Source organism: Ursus americanus, chromosome 5 (assembly GCF_024610735.1).
Source record: "Ursus americanus isolate L20-20 chromosome 5, mUrsAme1.1.p, whole genome shotgun sequence".
Classification (NCBI taxonomy): Eukaryota; Metazoa; Chordata; class Mammalia; order Carnivora; family Ursidae; genus Ursus; species Ursus americanus.
Window position 1 is genome coordinate 15,307,418 of NC_142131.1, and position 14,531 is coordinate 15,321,948.

Consider the following 14,531-nt stretch of genomic DNA (forward strand, 5'->3'; position numbering starts at 1 on the left):
AGAGGCAGGCTATTACCAAAGTTCACATCAGTGCTCTCATGTAATTTCTGGTAGGATTTCCCTTATGATTCTTGCTCTATCATTCTATTGTTTTCTGCATCCCAGCTGCAGATCTCATAGACCCTCCAGGGTGAGTGCTCTTCCCACCCCTGCCTCCAAGCAGTGCCTCTCATTCCTTTGCTTTTCCTTCCCTTGCCAGAAAGTGACCACCTGACCAGTCTTTCTCTGAACTCTGTTTAAACAGGTGCAATACCAAGAACTGAAACCAGATCCTTCTCATAGCCCATGTAAAAGGAAGAAAAACAATCTTGGCTAGCCAGCTCCCGCACTGAGGAGCCCAGCATCTGTTTGGGAAGATAAAAGAAAAAGCCTTCAGCCTCAGCAGCATTTCCTTTCTTCCTGCTTTTTATTTATTTTGCCTTTTTATCATGATCGAGAGAATTTGTAAATAGTGTACAAAGGCATATGTCTTTGAAAATATACTTCCATTGTACAGACTCAATTGGATAAAGGTCTAGCTGTTGCTGTGTGAAAGCCTCGTTGGCTGTGGATAATAATGTAACAACAAATGTAAGAATGGTGACATTGGGAGATATACACTTCTCTAATTACAAGTGGAAGAACCAGAATATTGCATTAAATGCTCAGCTGTGCTCTGATTAAATCTACATGAAATGTAAATGTCAATTTGATTTTTAAATTTTTTTTTAATGTGACTATTTTTTATCTGAAAAGTAATCCATTACAGTTTTCTATGTTTTATACATTTTAAAAGGGAAGGGGGAATCCCAAAATCTGAATTATGGAACAGATGCATTTCAATTTAACACAGATTCTGACTTCAGATCCTGACTTTCATTCCTGTGCAAATTATTGAGATATGACCCAGCTTATTTTAAGCTAATGAGTGAAGGTACATTCACTCTGTCAAGATAATCTTCCACATTCTACAAAGAAAACTTCCAAACCTTCTATCATTCCATCTAAAACCTTAAAATCTCTACAGGATTACACATAAATACTGCCAGGTTTATAAATGATTGCCTATCTGAATTTTTATACCTACTACCACTTTAATTTGTACCAAGTCAGCAAGTTAGCAACCCAGTTCAGTTGTCAAAAGTACTAGCAAACTAAATCTGTGTTGCTTTTGGTGTCTCTGTGCATCTAAAAATATTTAATACTCAAGTGTTCTCACACACACAAAAAGTATCTGCTTTCTCATTAGATTACTGAAATGCTTTCATGCATAGAATGATTTTGTTAGTGTGAATTTTAATGTAAAGAATGCTAGTGTGCTAAATGGTATGCCAGTGTTTCATTACATTCATTTATAGAAAAACTAATCATTCTTGGTAATATGAATGCATGAAATCTATTTTGTAAAACAAAAACAAAACAAAAAAAAAAAAGAAAAAGAAACAATGAAACAAAACAACCCTGCTTATGGGAAGGGGGAGTTTGCCTTTAAAAAAATGTTTCACTACTTAACCATAGAATCTATACTTAAAAATTGCATTCCCAAGACTTATGGCAGTTTTTGCACCTCGCTCCCTGATAAATCAAGGGAGTATACCTCTGGAGAGAGAAATAATTTGGTGAGAATGTTTTACTTCCCTGACTGGGTAGGGGATTAAGCTTGGCTGAAAATGCTACAGAAAATGTTTTGCACTACTTTATTAATAGACTGGGATAGGGTGAGGGGGGGGTTATGATGGAAAAACATAGGAAAGCCAGAAATATAGATTTCACTCTAAAGGAAGATCCTTTAAAAATAAACTTAATCTCATCAAAGCTAATTTTTAAAGTATTTTTATTTTAAAGCGACGTTGTTAAATACTATTTCTTATGATAGAACTATTTTGATCTGTTTATACACTATGCTTGAAAGAGAATGTCAGTTAAATTTCCTTTCTACAGAAAGGCTTTGACCTCCGTATGCTCTGTTTAGCTCACCATGTTTATAATGACATGCTTCTATCCGCGTACCATCACCGTTTGTTGCTTAGACATAATACTCCATGAAGCTGATGTTACCACAGAAAGTTTACTGATGGGATAATTTGTTTGAAATACCTTTTGATTATACCTCGTGTGAGATTTATGTTCCGTGCTGACAGTGTCTACTCAAGTGTCTACAAGCCTGATATTGTACAACTTCAGATGGACCTGGTGCACAGTAACCATTAACAGATGCCTAATTTTTGTTTCATTCTACCAACTTGCAGATGTTAAATTCAGTGGTAATGTTGACTATACATTCACTGCATTAAATAAAAAAAAAATTTGTTTTCTAAGTATAATTAGTACTCCTTTCTTTGCTGTTTTTTGTGGGGTTTTTTTGGATTGTTTTGTTTTTTGGGTTTGTTTTGTTTTGTTTTGATTGAGAGAGGAGTGCTGGAGGATTATTTGCGTATTCTTACAAATGACACTTCACTTAGAGAAACTAGGTTTGGTTTGGACAAATGAAGCCTTCTCTGAAACCTTGACTATTGTATGAAACTCACCACCTTTTAAGGCGTGAGCGCGCAATGAAGTTGATAGAAGAGTAAGGACTGTCTTGAGGCATGAAATGATATTCAGAGAAATCTTCATTGCTTTCGAAACTACATTCGCAGGATGAAAAGAAGAAACTGTGTCTAATAAAATTTTAACTGTTTCTTTCCCCTTCTCGCATAGGTACAGTTTTGCCTTTTGAAAGCTGCTTAACGTTAGTTTTGAAAGATTTTCCATGTAAATATTTTAAGATATATTAAGAGATTAAATATCACTCCAATAGGGGTGAGACTGCTAAATCCGGTATCTTGTCCACTATTTAATATTCTTCAGTGTCTTTTAGTGAGTAAATTCACTAAAGGTCATTCACACGACAAAGTACTATTGTTGCTATTAATTGTGGTAATTCCTAAGAAATGCATATTTTAAACTTCTCATTTATAAAAAGAACATAATACTTGCTCATTTTGGTACTGTTCCACAGCTTCAAACTGACAGATGCTGTAGGGATTCCAAATTATATTTGAACCATACTATACACTGGGATAATCTGCACTCTAAGATTTTTTTAAAGATATCTTAAGTGATCTCCACACCCAAAGTAGGGCTTGAACTCACAACCCTGAGATCAAGAATCTCATGATCCACCGAATGAGCCAGCCAGAACCTCAAACTGAAACGTTCTTTTCAATGACCTTGCTTTGTGATACATTTATTGAATACCTATTACTATTATATGACTTGCCCTGTCACTGGCAATGATCCAACCAGTGACAGTACATTGAAATCAAATCGGGAGCTAAAGTATAATAAGAACAAAATTTAATTGATAGGTTTCTGAAAGCATCTTTTACAGAATTGTATTCTATATATTTTTTTCTGAGTAGCCCAATTTATTAACCTTACTGAATTTATAATTTAAAATCTTTTTTTTTAAAGTACAAAAACTAATGATAGAGTACATCATTAGTTTTTGAATAGTGTTCAGTGATTCATTAGTTATGTATAACACCCAGGGCTCATCACATCACATGCCGTCCTTAATACCTATCACCCGGTTAGCCCATTCCCCCCACCTCCCCTTCTGCAACCCTAAGTTTGTTTCCCTGAGTCAAGAGCAGTCTCTCAAGGTTTGTCTCCCTCTTTGATTTCTTCCCATTCAGTTTTCCCTCCCTTCCCGTATGATCCTCTGCACTATTTCTTAAGAATTTTATTGTATATTTTAAGGTGAAAAAAAATTCAGTAGTAAGCTTTCTTACTCAGGGACCATGGGAACTTTTTTTCCATTTTGATCTCAATATTCAAATGTCTGTAATGCTGTAAGTGGTCTAATTTTGTATTAATTAGTCTTATTCAGAGGCTTTAATTTCAGTTTATACACTTATTAAATGTACCTCAATATTTCTGAGTTTTGTACTCAGCATTAAAAACAAATTAAAAAAAGTATTATCAGGCAACTGATGTTCCAGAAATACAAGTAAAGAGATCCACCGTTACGCTTCTTGCAAAAGCTTCAGGTATTATTAAAGGAATGCTTATTTAAATTCTGGGGCTTTAAATGTCAAGTGTGAGTACGTGCATGTGTACAGATGCCAATTCATTTGTTTGATTAGAGTATCCAGAATCAGCCTTTTCTAATTGTTCAGTCGAGTATGAATTAAAACCACATAAAAAATGTAATGAATACTTACAATAGTGTCACTCCTTGCAATTATACTTCTCTTCGCCGAGATGACTGGTGTAACTCACTGAAAGAAAAAACATAAAACCTTTTTTGGGGTGAAAATGTTAGGTCTTATGCCTTAGTTTCTTTCTTTCTTTTTTTTTTTTTTTAAAGATTTTTTATTTATTTATTTGACAGAGATAGAGACAGCCAGCGAGAGAGGGAACACAAGCAGGGGGAGTGGGAGAGGAAGAAGCAGGCTCATAGCGGAGGAGCCTGATGTGGGGCTCGATCCCATAACGCCGGGATCACGCCCCGAGCCGAAGGCAGACGCTTAACCGCTGTGCCACCCAGGCGCCCCTATGCCTTAGTTTCTACATTCGTACAGTGGCAGTCACATCATAGAAGTTTTATCAGCTGAATCTTTGAGATTTAAGAAACACCAAACAAAAGGCCTCATTAAGAATACAATGCAAAACAAAACAAAACCACCCAACCCCAAAACAACCAAAGTGGTCACGTGCTGCAGAAGCCAACCCCACCGTGGAAGGTTCGCTGGAAGGTAATGATTATGCGTGCGCTTTCCCAAGGGGGTTTGCGCTAACGACCCAAAAAAAGTGTAACAAGTACATACATGGTCTCAAATGAGTTTTAATTTATTGAGACCTTCCTTTCTTCACATTCTAAATTAATAACAAAGAAGTGGTCCCTCAAATGCACCAGCTGTATTTTTGTAGACAGGTTTTGTTTTTCCCCCTCTGACGGTTGTGTCTCCACATGTTACTGAACAATTATAAAACTCCATTTAAAAAAAAGGAATGGCACTGCTGTTCTGCTCTCGGCAATTAATAGCATTACTATATTAAGCTGAAAGCTTTATTTGTATTAAAAACAGAAACAGGTAAGTAGTCATGCCAAAGTTTTCTCAGTCTGTAGCATAAGAAAACATGCAACATAATTCTCCCCTGCTGCAGATTTTTCAGTGTTCCTTCAAGAGAAAAGGAGCGACCAACCTGTCAGCGAAGGAACTTGCAAACCACGTCTTCTCCGGAGGAATGCATTCGAGCTCCTAAGACCTGGCTTGCTGCTGCTGCTGGGGTGAGATGACAGCACAGGCTCAGCTCCGCTTCCTATCAAAGACAAGCTTCACGATGGCAGGAGGCAACTTGAGGCAACATTTCATTTTGCTGGAACTCAAACACCAACAAGTTTAGGGGAAATGCTAACTGCATAGAAAAAAGGTGCACATCTGGCCCCAACCACTCATAAGCGGATCTTGATTACAGGAGCCCCGCCTGAGACAACGGTAATTACAGAGGCAGCTGCAGTACAGAGGGAGCTGAGAGGAAGAAGTACCATTGCTGGTCCCAAGTTCAGGGATCTCTTAACAAAGCCATCCAGAGAACTGGGAACCTTACGATTCAACTCGACATCATTCCCTCAGAACATCCCTCCTTTGTACAGCAGTGATTATGACAATTACAAGCCCAAATCCGTGTGTAACCTGTAATAGTGAAATCGTGGAAAGTAATTTATTGGTGTCAAGAACTAATAAACTCGTAGAAATATTTGATCAAGACTTAAGTGTCTATTTTCTATTATACAGAGGGATAAAGTTGTGTTTTTGTTGACTTTGTTGTGTCACACAGGAGGTAAGAAAGCCAAGTTCTGACCCAACCTTACACAATGGTATTCTTACCCCTTACCTTTGATCTGGAACTCTTACGCAGCAGATTCTGTCAACACAGAGAACTAGCAAAGTTACAGCAGGGTCTTTGAAGCACAGGGGAACCCACTGGGAAAAGTCAAATACTTCATATGTTGAAAAACTAGTTTTAAAATAGATCAATGTGGTGGTCCATTTTATTTGTTTGAAGTTGAACATTACTTTAAAAATTTCCCTGTAGGATTAAAAAAATGCATTTTCAGATATCATAGAGAAAACCTTTTTTTAGGGGGAGGGGGTCATCCCAAAACATCTGGCACTTGATAACCAAGTCAGGCAGACAATGGTCTCTTGTGGGGTGAGGTCGCAGGTACACACCATTCTTGTGGCACTATGATGTTAATGCGGGGACCACAGAAGTACTTGATAACCCATGATCTCCCGTGGTTGTGACGACCCCCCCGACAAGCAGGTGAGAAATCTCACCCCCAAAACACATTAATGTGATATTCCCTGGTGCACTATAGTTACGTTACCGGTATCCAATGAGTTTATATAAAATCATGGTTAAAATACTCTACTTTGGATTGTACTACTTAAAACAGTACCTTACAAGACACCATTTTCCTGGCCTTCACAGAAGAGGTGCAAAATAACGTGCTCTGGAGAACAGTGGCAAGACCCTTTCACTCGGAATCCTCTCAGTGAACAGCTGGCTGCCTGTATCAGCATTAGTGTTGTAAATAATAAAATCAATAGTAAAAAGTGATTTTTTTCCAGGTCTGTGATGATAATAAGAAAAAAATTCTCAGTAACACAGTAGTAACCTCCCTTCAAATAACAGATAAATGTAGCATTCATTCAATCTGAGTGTCCTCCCTGCTTTTTGGTGTTGAATCTGAAAAACAAAACAAAAATCAGACAAGTAATTCTTCAGGTTCCACGAATATTTCTAAAATCAGACAAGGCCAAGAGTGAAGGTATGTTCTCATGACTCCACATGGTAAGTACATGAGGAATTTTCATCTTTGGCAATTTAAGAATCTTCCTAGAGTAAAGACCCCAACCAATATGGCGACACACTACTTGGAAGGGGCTGAAAAAGAAGACTGAAGAAGCCTGCCAGTAAAATGATGAGCCAGATTCACTCTTGAAGGAGGGGCATATAGTGCAGGTATATTTTTTCTGAGATCTGCATTAGATGGTACTATGTTTAATTACATCCTTCCCTGAAGAAAAATGGCACATTTTAAAAATGTACTTTTTATTTTAAAAATCCAGTAGATGCCAGTTTAAATATGAGCTTTAGAAAATTTCCAAGACTTGATTCTCATTTATGTTAGAAGCATTACTTTCAAAAAATAAATGAGTTACCGGCATTATAAATATAAATCATGTTACAGAGAAACTTGGAGAAGTGAAGAAAATATTGAAATTCTATAAGTACACCACTATTAGCTACTTGAAGTAATTTTTAATTACATCCTACTTTTTTAAAAAAGAACTAAAATTAGCCAAGAAAAATGGCTTTGAGAAAACCAGTCTAACTACTTTCTATAAATGGCTCTCAACCTCTCCTTAAGTTCATTTCCTCTAATAACATGACTTTGTATGAACTTGAACATCGTTTGAAAGGAAGAGTAAGGGAACTAAAGTCATGGGGAAGGGAACTAGATTTGCCTAACCTCGAGGAAAGGGCTGAATATTACTACTCGGATAGTCTATTTCTGATAATACCAAGTAAAACTGGCACTTTTATTTTTCTTTTTGATTGAGTTTCAACCAAAAGAACCTTCCATAAAACAATTATCTCAACCCGTTGGTTTAATGAACATTATTCAAAATTTTCAAAGACAGTTTAGTGTATTCCTGAGAGTAGAAAATCTGCCTATATGCATTTGTCTGATTTCTATACCTTCATTAACTTTTCAATTAATTACCTCTCGATTTTTTTAAACCAGAATGACTCCTAACCATTCTCCCCTCGTCCCTTTGCCCAGTTTTCACCTTTATAATTTTGCTTGCAAGGTTCATGAAGAGCTCTTTAAAATGTTTAATTTTTCTGAGTATTACTTATTGCTCTGTAATTTCATCTCTATGTAGTAAAAACAAAAAACAAAAAAACAATGCAAAACAGAAATGCATCTTTGGGATGAAGTCAGATACCAAAGACACATACTCATTAAAACAAAAACAAAAAACTATTACAAATCAAACCATTCTGGTCATTAGAAAAATTTATCAGTGTCATGACATAAACCATTGTTGACCTAACCTTTAAGTTGAGAAGTACTGACAACAAACTAAGTTCTTTTTATCTGTCACCACTTTAAGATTAATGATTTTTTTTCAACATGACTATTTCATTTTGAGGACAGAAAAATGGAGAATCACGGGAAATTTTAGTTCATCTACTATTAAGATAAATGATAGTACAATAGGTGTAAATTCAAAGCTGGATTCCAGATTTTCTGTTCAGTACAATTTACCTGCTGGAATTGCTAAGCAAATTTTTTAAAAACTTCTTTTCTTCAGAACTAAATCCCATGTTCCAAAGAGTAGTTAGCCTTTCCCCATTAATGTTTAACACCCATTATGCATAAATGTTCATTTGCTTCAATTCAGATGCTTTTGAAAGGAAGATTAGATTTATCAAATCTGGGTTTACTAGTCTAAAAAGATTTGGAGGCCATAATAAAACAAAAAATCGGTAGAAATGTTTGTTTCAATTCTTATTGGAGACAGCTAATTGTAAATGATTGAATAAAGAACTTTTATTTTTTGGTCTATGTAGAGGGCAATATTACATATTATAAATTACATATATAAACAATATTATATATTTGTTTTATTAGAGGTATTGTTTTTACGACAACTGATGGCTGGTTACTTTGCTGATTTAATACTATTGGATCTTAATTCAGCAAGTAGTTTAAAAACCCAGAAAAGTTCACTATATTTGTTTTTAAAAAGAAAAATATAAGTATATATTCAACAGTACAAAGACAGTATTATAAAAAGAAAAATCATTTCTATCTAGTACTAAGAGTTATAGTTTAGGCGGTTTTTTTTTTTTTAAACACATAGCTTAAGTGTATTCATAAAAAACCCCTACATATTTACACTTATAAAAAGGCTTATAGTAATGAATTCAAATATGTAAGCTATTGGAAAATATTTGTATATTAAATATACAAATTATCATTTTGCTTATAACACAAAGTACTCCCAAATAGGAGACTCCCCTAAAAGTGAATCATTTGAACTTGTGATTGGAAAATGTTGAGAAGCCTCTTTTTCAAGTAATTTAATCTATTTCCCTTTCTAACAATTCACATAAATTCATGTTGTTGCTTGGAAAGCACTATTTGAAGACTAGCATTTACTGAAGAGGAAAAACTTTTTAAAAAATCTAGTGATCGATGATGTTAAAATTATCTTTTGTTTGTTTCATCTGAAAAGGTCTTCTTTTTGTAAAATTTGCAATACCTTGAAAGATATAGGCTTCAGAACCAAGCAAAAACAATACCACAACTTTTTCTCATTAATTGAGTCCAATAATTTCTAATTCTATATCAGAGCAAATAATTGTCAGAGTATATCCTCCCACCACAATTCATTTCAACCGACAAGGTGAATTTTTTGATCATGTAATTTGACAAGAAAGAGTTAACAATTCCATGTTTCCATGGAACTGATGCCTGCAGTTTTGACACCACCAGGCACAGCCTAATTCCAATAATGCCATCGCTGACCTTTCTAACTCAATCCACATTTGTTATAAAAACAATTATCATTCGGAACTTTGCAAGCTCCACGTCAGCAGGAGGTGCGATTGGCGTGGAAGCTCTGTGATAAATGCCTGAGGGAAAGAGTGCCTCATGTCACTCAAAGATGACCCTTCCTACTGCTTCAGGAGCACCGGTGACAGGCTCTCATCAAGTTCATAACTTAACTGGAAAAGTGTGTAAAGGCGTATGGATTGCACATTCCAGCAACAGTGTTTTCATGTGAAGGTATTCATTTAACTTTCCGTAACAGCATAGACAAAAATGGCAAATGTTTCCTGGCATTTATATAAAGTATCTTAGCATTAATGCATTTGTATTTACCTGGGAATGCGTATTAGTTTGCAAAGACTGCAAAAGCACACCCTGCATTCCACTCCCTCTAAAACGTAACTGCCATAATCATAACAATCAAAGATTAAACTATTAGATCTGTGTAATATTCACATTTAAAAACTAAAACAGAAACCGATTATTACTGCAAACTTGAGAAACACAAAATTGAAATTTTTTTCAACAGCCGATACAGAATGCAATAAAAGTAACACTATTTCAATCTAATTTACCTTCCTAGACTGTAAGCTTTTCCTTTTATTGTAGTCAGCCCGTAAGCACACCACCTGGAATATAGTAGGTGTTCAAGAAACAATAAAAACACTGATTTTGCATTTGATTTATACAAGGATGAATGTTTTTCTGATCATCTTGGAATTAAGGAAATGACAGAAAATGTATATAAATAGACCACTTTATTCTGCATTGGGAAATTAATAACAAGCTAGAAAACTAATTTCGAAAAGACCCTTCCTAAGGAGTTGCCAGTAAACAATCTAAAATCTTTATATTCCAAATATTTCTACAGATTACATATGGGGAAAGCTGCATCTTAACAGCTCAGAAATCTTATTCCAGCCTTTATTTACATTTGTAATAAAAGCCTTGATAGGCATTTTTTTTTAAACGAATGTATTGAACTACAGATATGAAATCTAGCAAAGTACAAGAAAGAATAGCATGACTCAGCCTTGCCGTCAGTTGCTGGAACTCTGAGCCACTTACAACTAAAAGCCAGGACTCGGAAAGCCCATGAATTTTATTTATTAATATTTCTATTTCCTCTACCTCTAAGATCAATCTGAAGCAATTACTATATCTTCTAAAAGCAATATTAGAAAAAAAGTTTCTCATTGAAGGTTTAAATTTCATATACGTTTGTTTAAATTCATGTACATATCTTGGTTTTGTTAACTGGGACACAGAACGCAGTAATCTATTTGCCAAGTGGTACTCTGGAATCAGTGCAAAACTATAATGACACCTTATTAAAATAGGCAGAGACCTCGATGGCATTTTTTAGTGTTTAATACTCCGTATCATCATGAGCTGCAGAAGTTGGCAGATAGAACAGTTATGAAACATTAATTCTAATTGCAACTAGATGAATATTTCTTAAGAACATTTAATTTAGAAAACTACTTTTCTTAGCAGTGCAAAACCCTAACTCATGATGTTGGTTATTTTATTAACTTAGAATTATTACCAACTTGAGCAATTACTATCTTGCTTAAATAATTCGTTATAACTAAAAAGAGGAGGTAAGAATTAGAAAAGAGGCAACATTTATTAAGCGCCATATTAAGGTGATAGGCTAAGAATTCTGTGGCACAGATAATACCTGGTGTTATTTCCATTTGACAAGTAAGAAAGCAAAAGCTCAGAAAGGAACCTGCCTAATAATGTAGTTAATAAGAAATTAGACGGGGATTTGTAACTATGCCTGTTAGATGTCAAAACTGTGTTTAAATTTGTAGTAATTGACCAAGTAAACATTGTTGCAGATGCCTTCACAAGTCAAGTACAGTGGCTATTCTTCAGAAGAAAAACTGTTCTTATTCGTCATGTTGGGAAACACCTCACTAAATCTTTCTGAGCATTTTAATGTTCCTTAGATAGTCTCTGCTACGTCATGGTTTGATACTCTGGCAGACTAAGTATATATTAATGAGACTTTTAGAAGATTTCACATTTGAAGGCTAACTCGAAACAACTAATATTTCCTACAGTCTGTGTGAAAAATTACTGATTTAAAAATCCAGGGAAAAAAAACCCTTGATTTTTATTCAGAGCTGATATACTATTGTAGCAGTTTTCAGTTTAGATTATAAACCCAGTAATAAAAACACTCAGAATTTGTATCTTGTTAGAAGATCTATTTCCAAGATAAAACTAAAGTGTGCTGCTTTAGCTGATTAATTGCTGTGAGATCATCACTTTAGTTACATAAAAGCTTAAATGGAAGTTTTAATGTTTCTTCTCCAGCTGTACCACAACGTAACTTATTCCCACCAGGAAAGCGACTCCAATTTCAAAAGTGGGTATTATCCACACCCTTTCTTTTAGTTTTACGATAAACTGCTGTTAGGGGAAAAAAACCTGCAAATTGAAACGTAAATTCATACTACACACTAAGATTTTAGATAATCTCAAATCTATTACTTAGTTACCACTTATAATCTTAATATTTGGCGAAACCTACTATGCAGCGGTATGTTTTCACTTACAGAACAGTGGTTACATGGAGTAGAAACAAACTTTGTACCTGAACTGTTAAAGCAGATCAAGGGATCAAACTGTCAAACTTGGCACATTCGCTGCATTTAAAAACCAAGAGAGTATTAGTATTGTAAATTTTAGAAATGTTTATTTTACAAACACACAAAACTAAAATGAGTATTTTAGCCCAACAGCCTACAGAGAGTAAACAGGGAGCTCCATGCTTATAGGTGCACATTTACGTGCGTGAGTATCCTTGCCATGATTCCAAACTCTTAAATCCCTGGAAGAGAGGACAAACATCTGGATTTCAAAAAATATTTAAATTAAAATGTTTTACATGTACAATATAAATAAATATCACTTTCAGATCAAGAAATAATAAAGATTAATGAAAGCAGTGTATACACCAAATGAAACTCTTTTTACTTCTGAGTCAAATTCTACAACATGGAAAAAGATAGAAGCCTACACAATAGGTCTGCAGAGGTTCTTTAAGTGCTTTTGAAATTTAGCAAAGCTGCAAATTCTGTCAATAAATAAATCAAATTAATATTTGTTAAGAAGCTATGAGGTCCATAAGAAAGGACAAAGCAAGCTAAGTACGTTTAGAAAGTTGACTCATATTTTTTGGCATCCTCACGAAAATTCCGTGACTGAACGGCACATCATTTCCAACGTCACCAATAAGGCCTCAGTGTGCACCCCAGGACACACTTTTAAATTCTCAGGCAGTTCCTTAAGAATATTTGGGAGCGTCTGCAATGTCTTTATATTTCTGGCATACAGATCCAATAGCCAGTCAGTGTGAGCACTGGTAGTTTCTTTATAATTCTTACAAGCCACAAGCAGCGCATTTCGATGAGTCAACCCTTTGAAAGCTAAGAGGAACTCGGAAGATAAATCAAAAATTGAACAAAAATTTAGCAACATTCTACTAAGTAAAAACGAGCCAAATTCAAGTTGCTGGTGGTAAAAATGTTTCTCTGCTTGGGCATGAAAGTTCTCCACCGTATCTTCTATTTTTGTAATAGCAAATAGTTCTTCCTTGATTTCAGACGATACCACATAATCCAAGGGCAACTCTCCCTTAGAGTTCCTCTGCTGTAAAAGCACTGGGCCTGTGAAGAAGAAAATACACGTCAAAACATTTTTATTTCAGCAGCTTAACAGTTGTTTTCCCTATTTCCCCAAAGCATCCAGGTCTCTCTTTATAATTATATTTCGTACTAATTCATGTTGAGAAAATTAACTGGCCATACATATTGACTGCCTAATAAAGGTGCATTAAAAAAACCCCAAAATTCTAGTCAACGCCTAATTAGGTTGCCTAAAAACACATGCCTTGGTTCAATAAATAATACATAATTACAAATTCAAAAAAGCATATAAACTACATAAATTGTCATCTTGAAATAAGAATTTCAGTGTTCCCAGAAGATATTAACAAAATATGCTCTTCAATCTGTGTAAGAGTATTAAAGGTATCTTGTAATTTCACCAAGGGGAAAGAGTACTACCTCCTTCCATTGCTAATAGGTAACTGCAACAGAGCAGACTGTAAAACCTAAAACCGTGCACAGACACAGACCACACTTTTCATTTACCTTTGCGTATGCTCAGTTTTTAGTACATGTAACTGGTTTACAAAAAATCAAATGTTAACTGCTCTGAGTCAAAAGTCAGATTTCATCTTTCTGTCCTGGCTAAACCTATATATCTACTTAGCAAACATTGCAGTTTATCCCCCAGGTAGTAAAGGATAATACGGGAGAGGCAAAACAACATGACTTAGTATTTGGTCACGCAGCACCAAGTACTTTGTGTCCCTCTGTCCGTCAAGTCCTGTCATTATTTATGCACTCTGCCATAAAGATGTTATAAGAGATGTAAGGTTTTAGTCCTAGAAGACATAATCAGAAGATCCTATATACGACGTAAGAGCGTACAGTCAGAGAACACATCATAGCTGTAAAACTCCTAATGATGAATCTGATGACACATATGTAATGGCCTAGTTTATAAAATGTGTTTAATATCAAAGATCAATCGCTGATAATATGTAATTCAATTTTACGGGAAAAAGAAAATTCTAAATCAAAATTAGGTCTCTTTTCATTATATTTCAAAATATTGCACCAAGTGACTCTTCTTAAAAAAAAAAAAAAATCCCAATCTATGGACAAGATATCAAAAGTAAACAAAGGTTTTAGAGACATAAATAAACTTCTGAAATTCTTTCAAGACTGAGTAACTCACAGAGAAGATGTGATGTAGTTAATATAATGCTGGTGTTAAACCATTTGATAGGTCCAAACTCAGGATATGACTAAGGCAAAGCTTAGTCTGTACAACTGCCAAAGGA

General features: G+C 35.0%; 2 protein-coding genes and 1 long non-coding RNA gene across 16 annotated transcripts in view; 1 reads left to right on the forward strand and 2 right to left on the reverse strand.

The window, feature by feature from the left end:
- The window catches only part of MCTP1 (multiple C2 and transmembrane domain containing 1), a 501,045-nt gene extending 498,747 nt beyond the window's left edge, over positions 1-2,298 (forward strand). For all 10 annotated transcript variants that reach the window (XM_045796258.2, XM_045796260.2, XM_045796261.2 and 7 more), the window contains one exon: positions 245-2,298. In XM_045796258.2, the coding sequence (XP_045652214.2) occupies positions 245-316 (72 nt within the window). In that variant the 3' untranslated portion in view covers positions 317-2,298. The remainder of the gene's footprint in view (positions 1-244) is intronic.
- LOC148110042 (uncharacterized) lies at positions 1,397-8,861 on the reverse strand. Its single transcript, XR_015724392.1, has 2 exons — positions 5,173-8,861; positions 1,397-4,244 (listed from the first exon to the last, which is right to left on the reverse strand). It is a non-coding gene; the product is annotated as an uncharacterized LOC148110042 (long non-coding RNA).
- A 3,431-nt stretch (positions 8,862-12,292) lies between these two features.
- Positions 12,293-14,531, reverse strand: part of SLF1 (SMC5/6 complex localization factor 1) — a 79,018-nt gene continuing 76,779 nt past the window's right edge. For all 5 annotated transcript variants that reach the window (XM_045796277.2, XM_045796276.2, XM_045796279.2 and 2 more), the window contains one exon: positions 12,293-13,287. In XM_045796277.2, the coding sequence (XP_045652233.1) occupies positions 12,806-13,287 (482 nt within the window). In that variant the 3' untranslated portion in view covers positions 12,293-12,805. The remainder of the gene's footprint in view (positions 13,288-14,531) is intronic.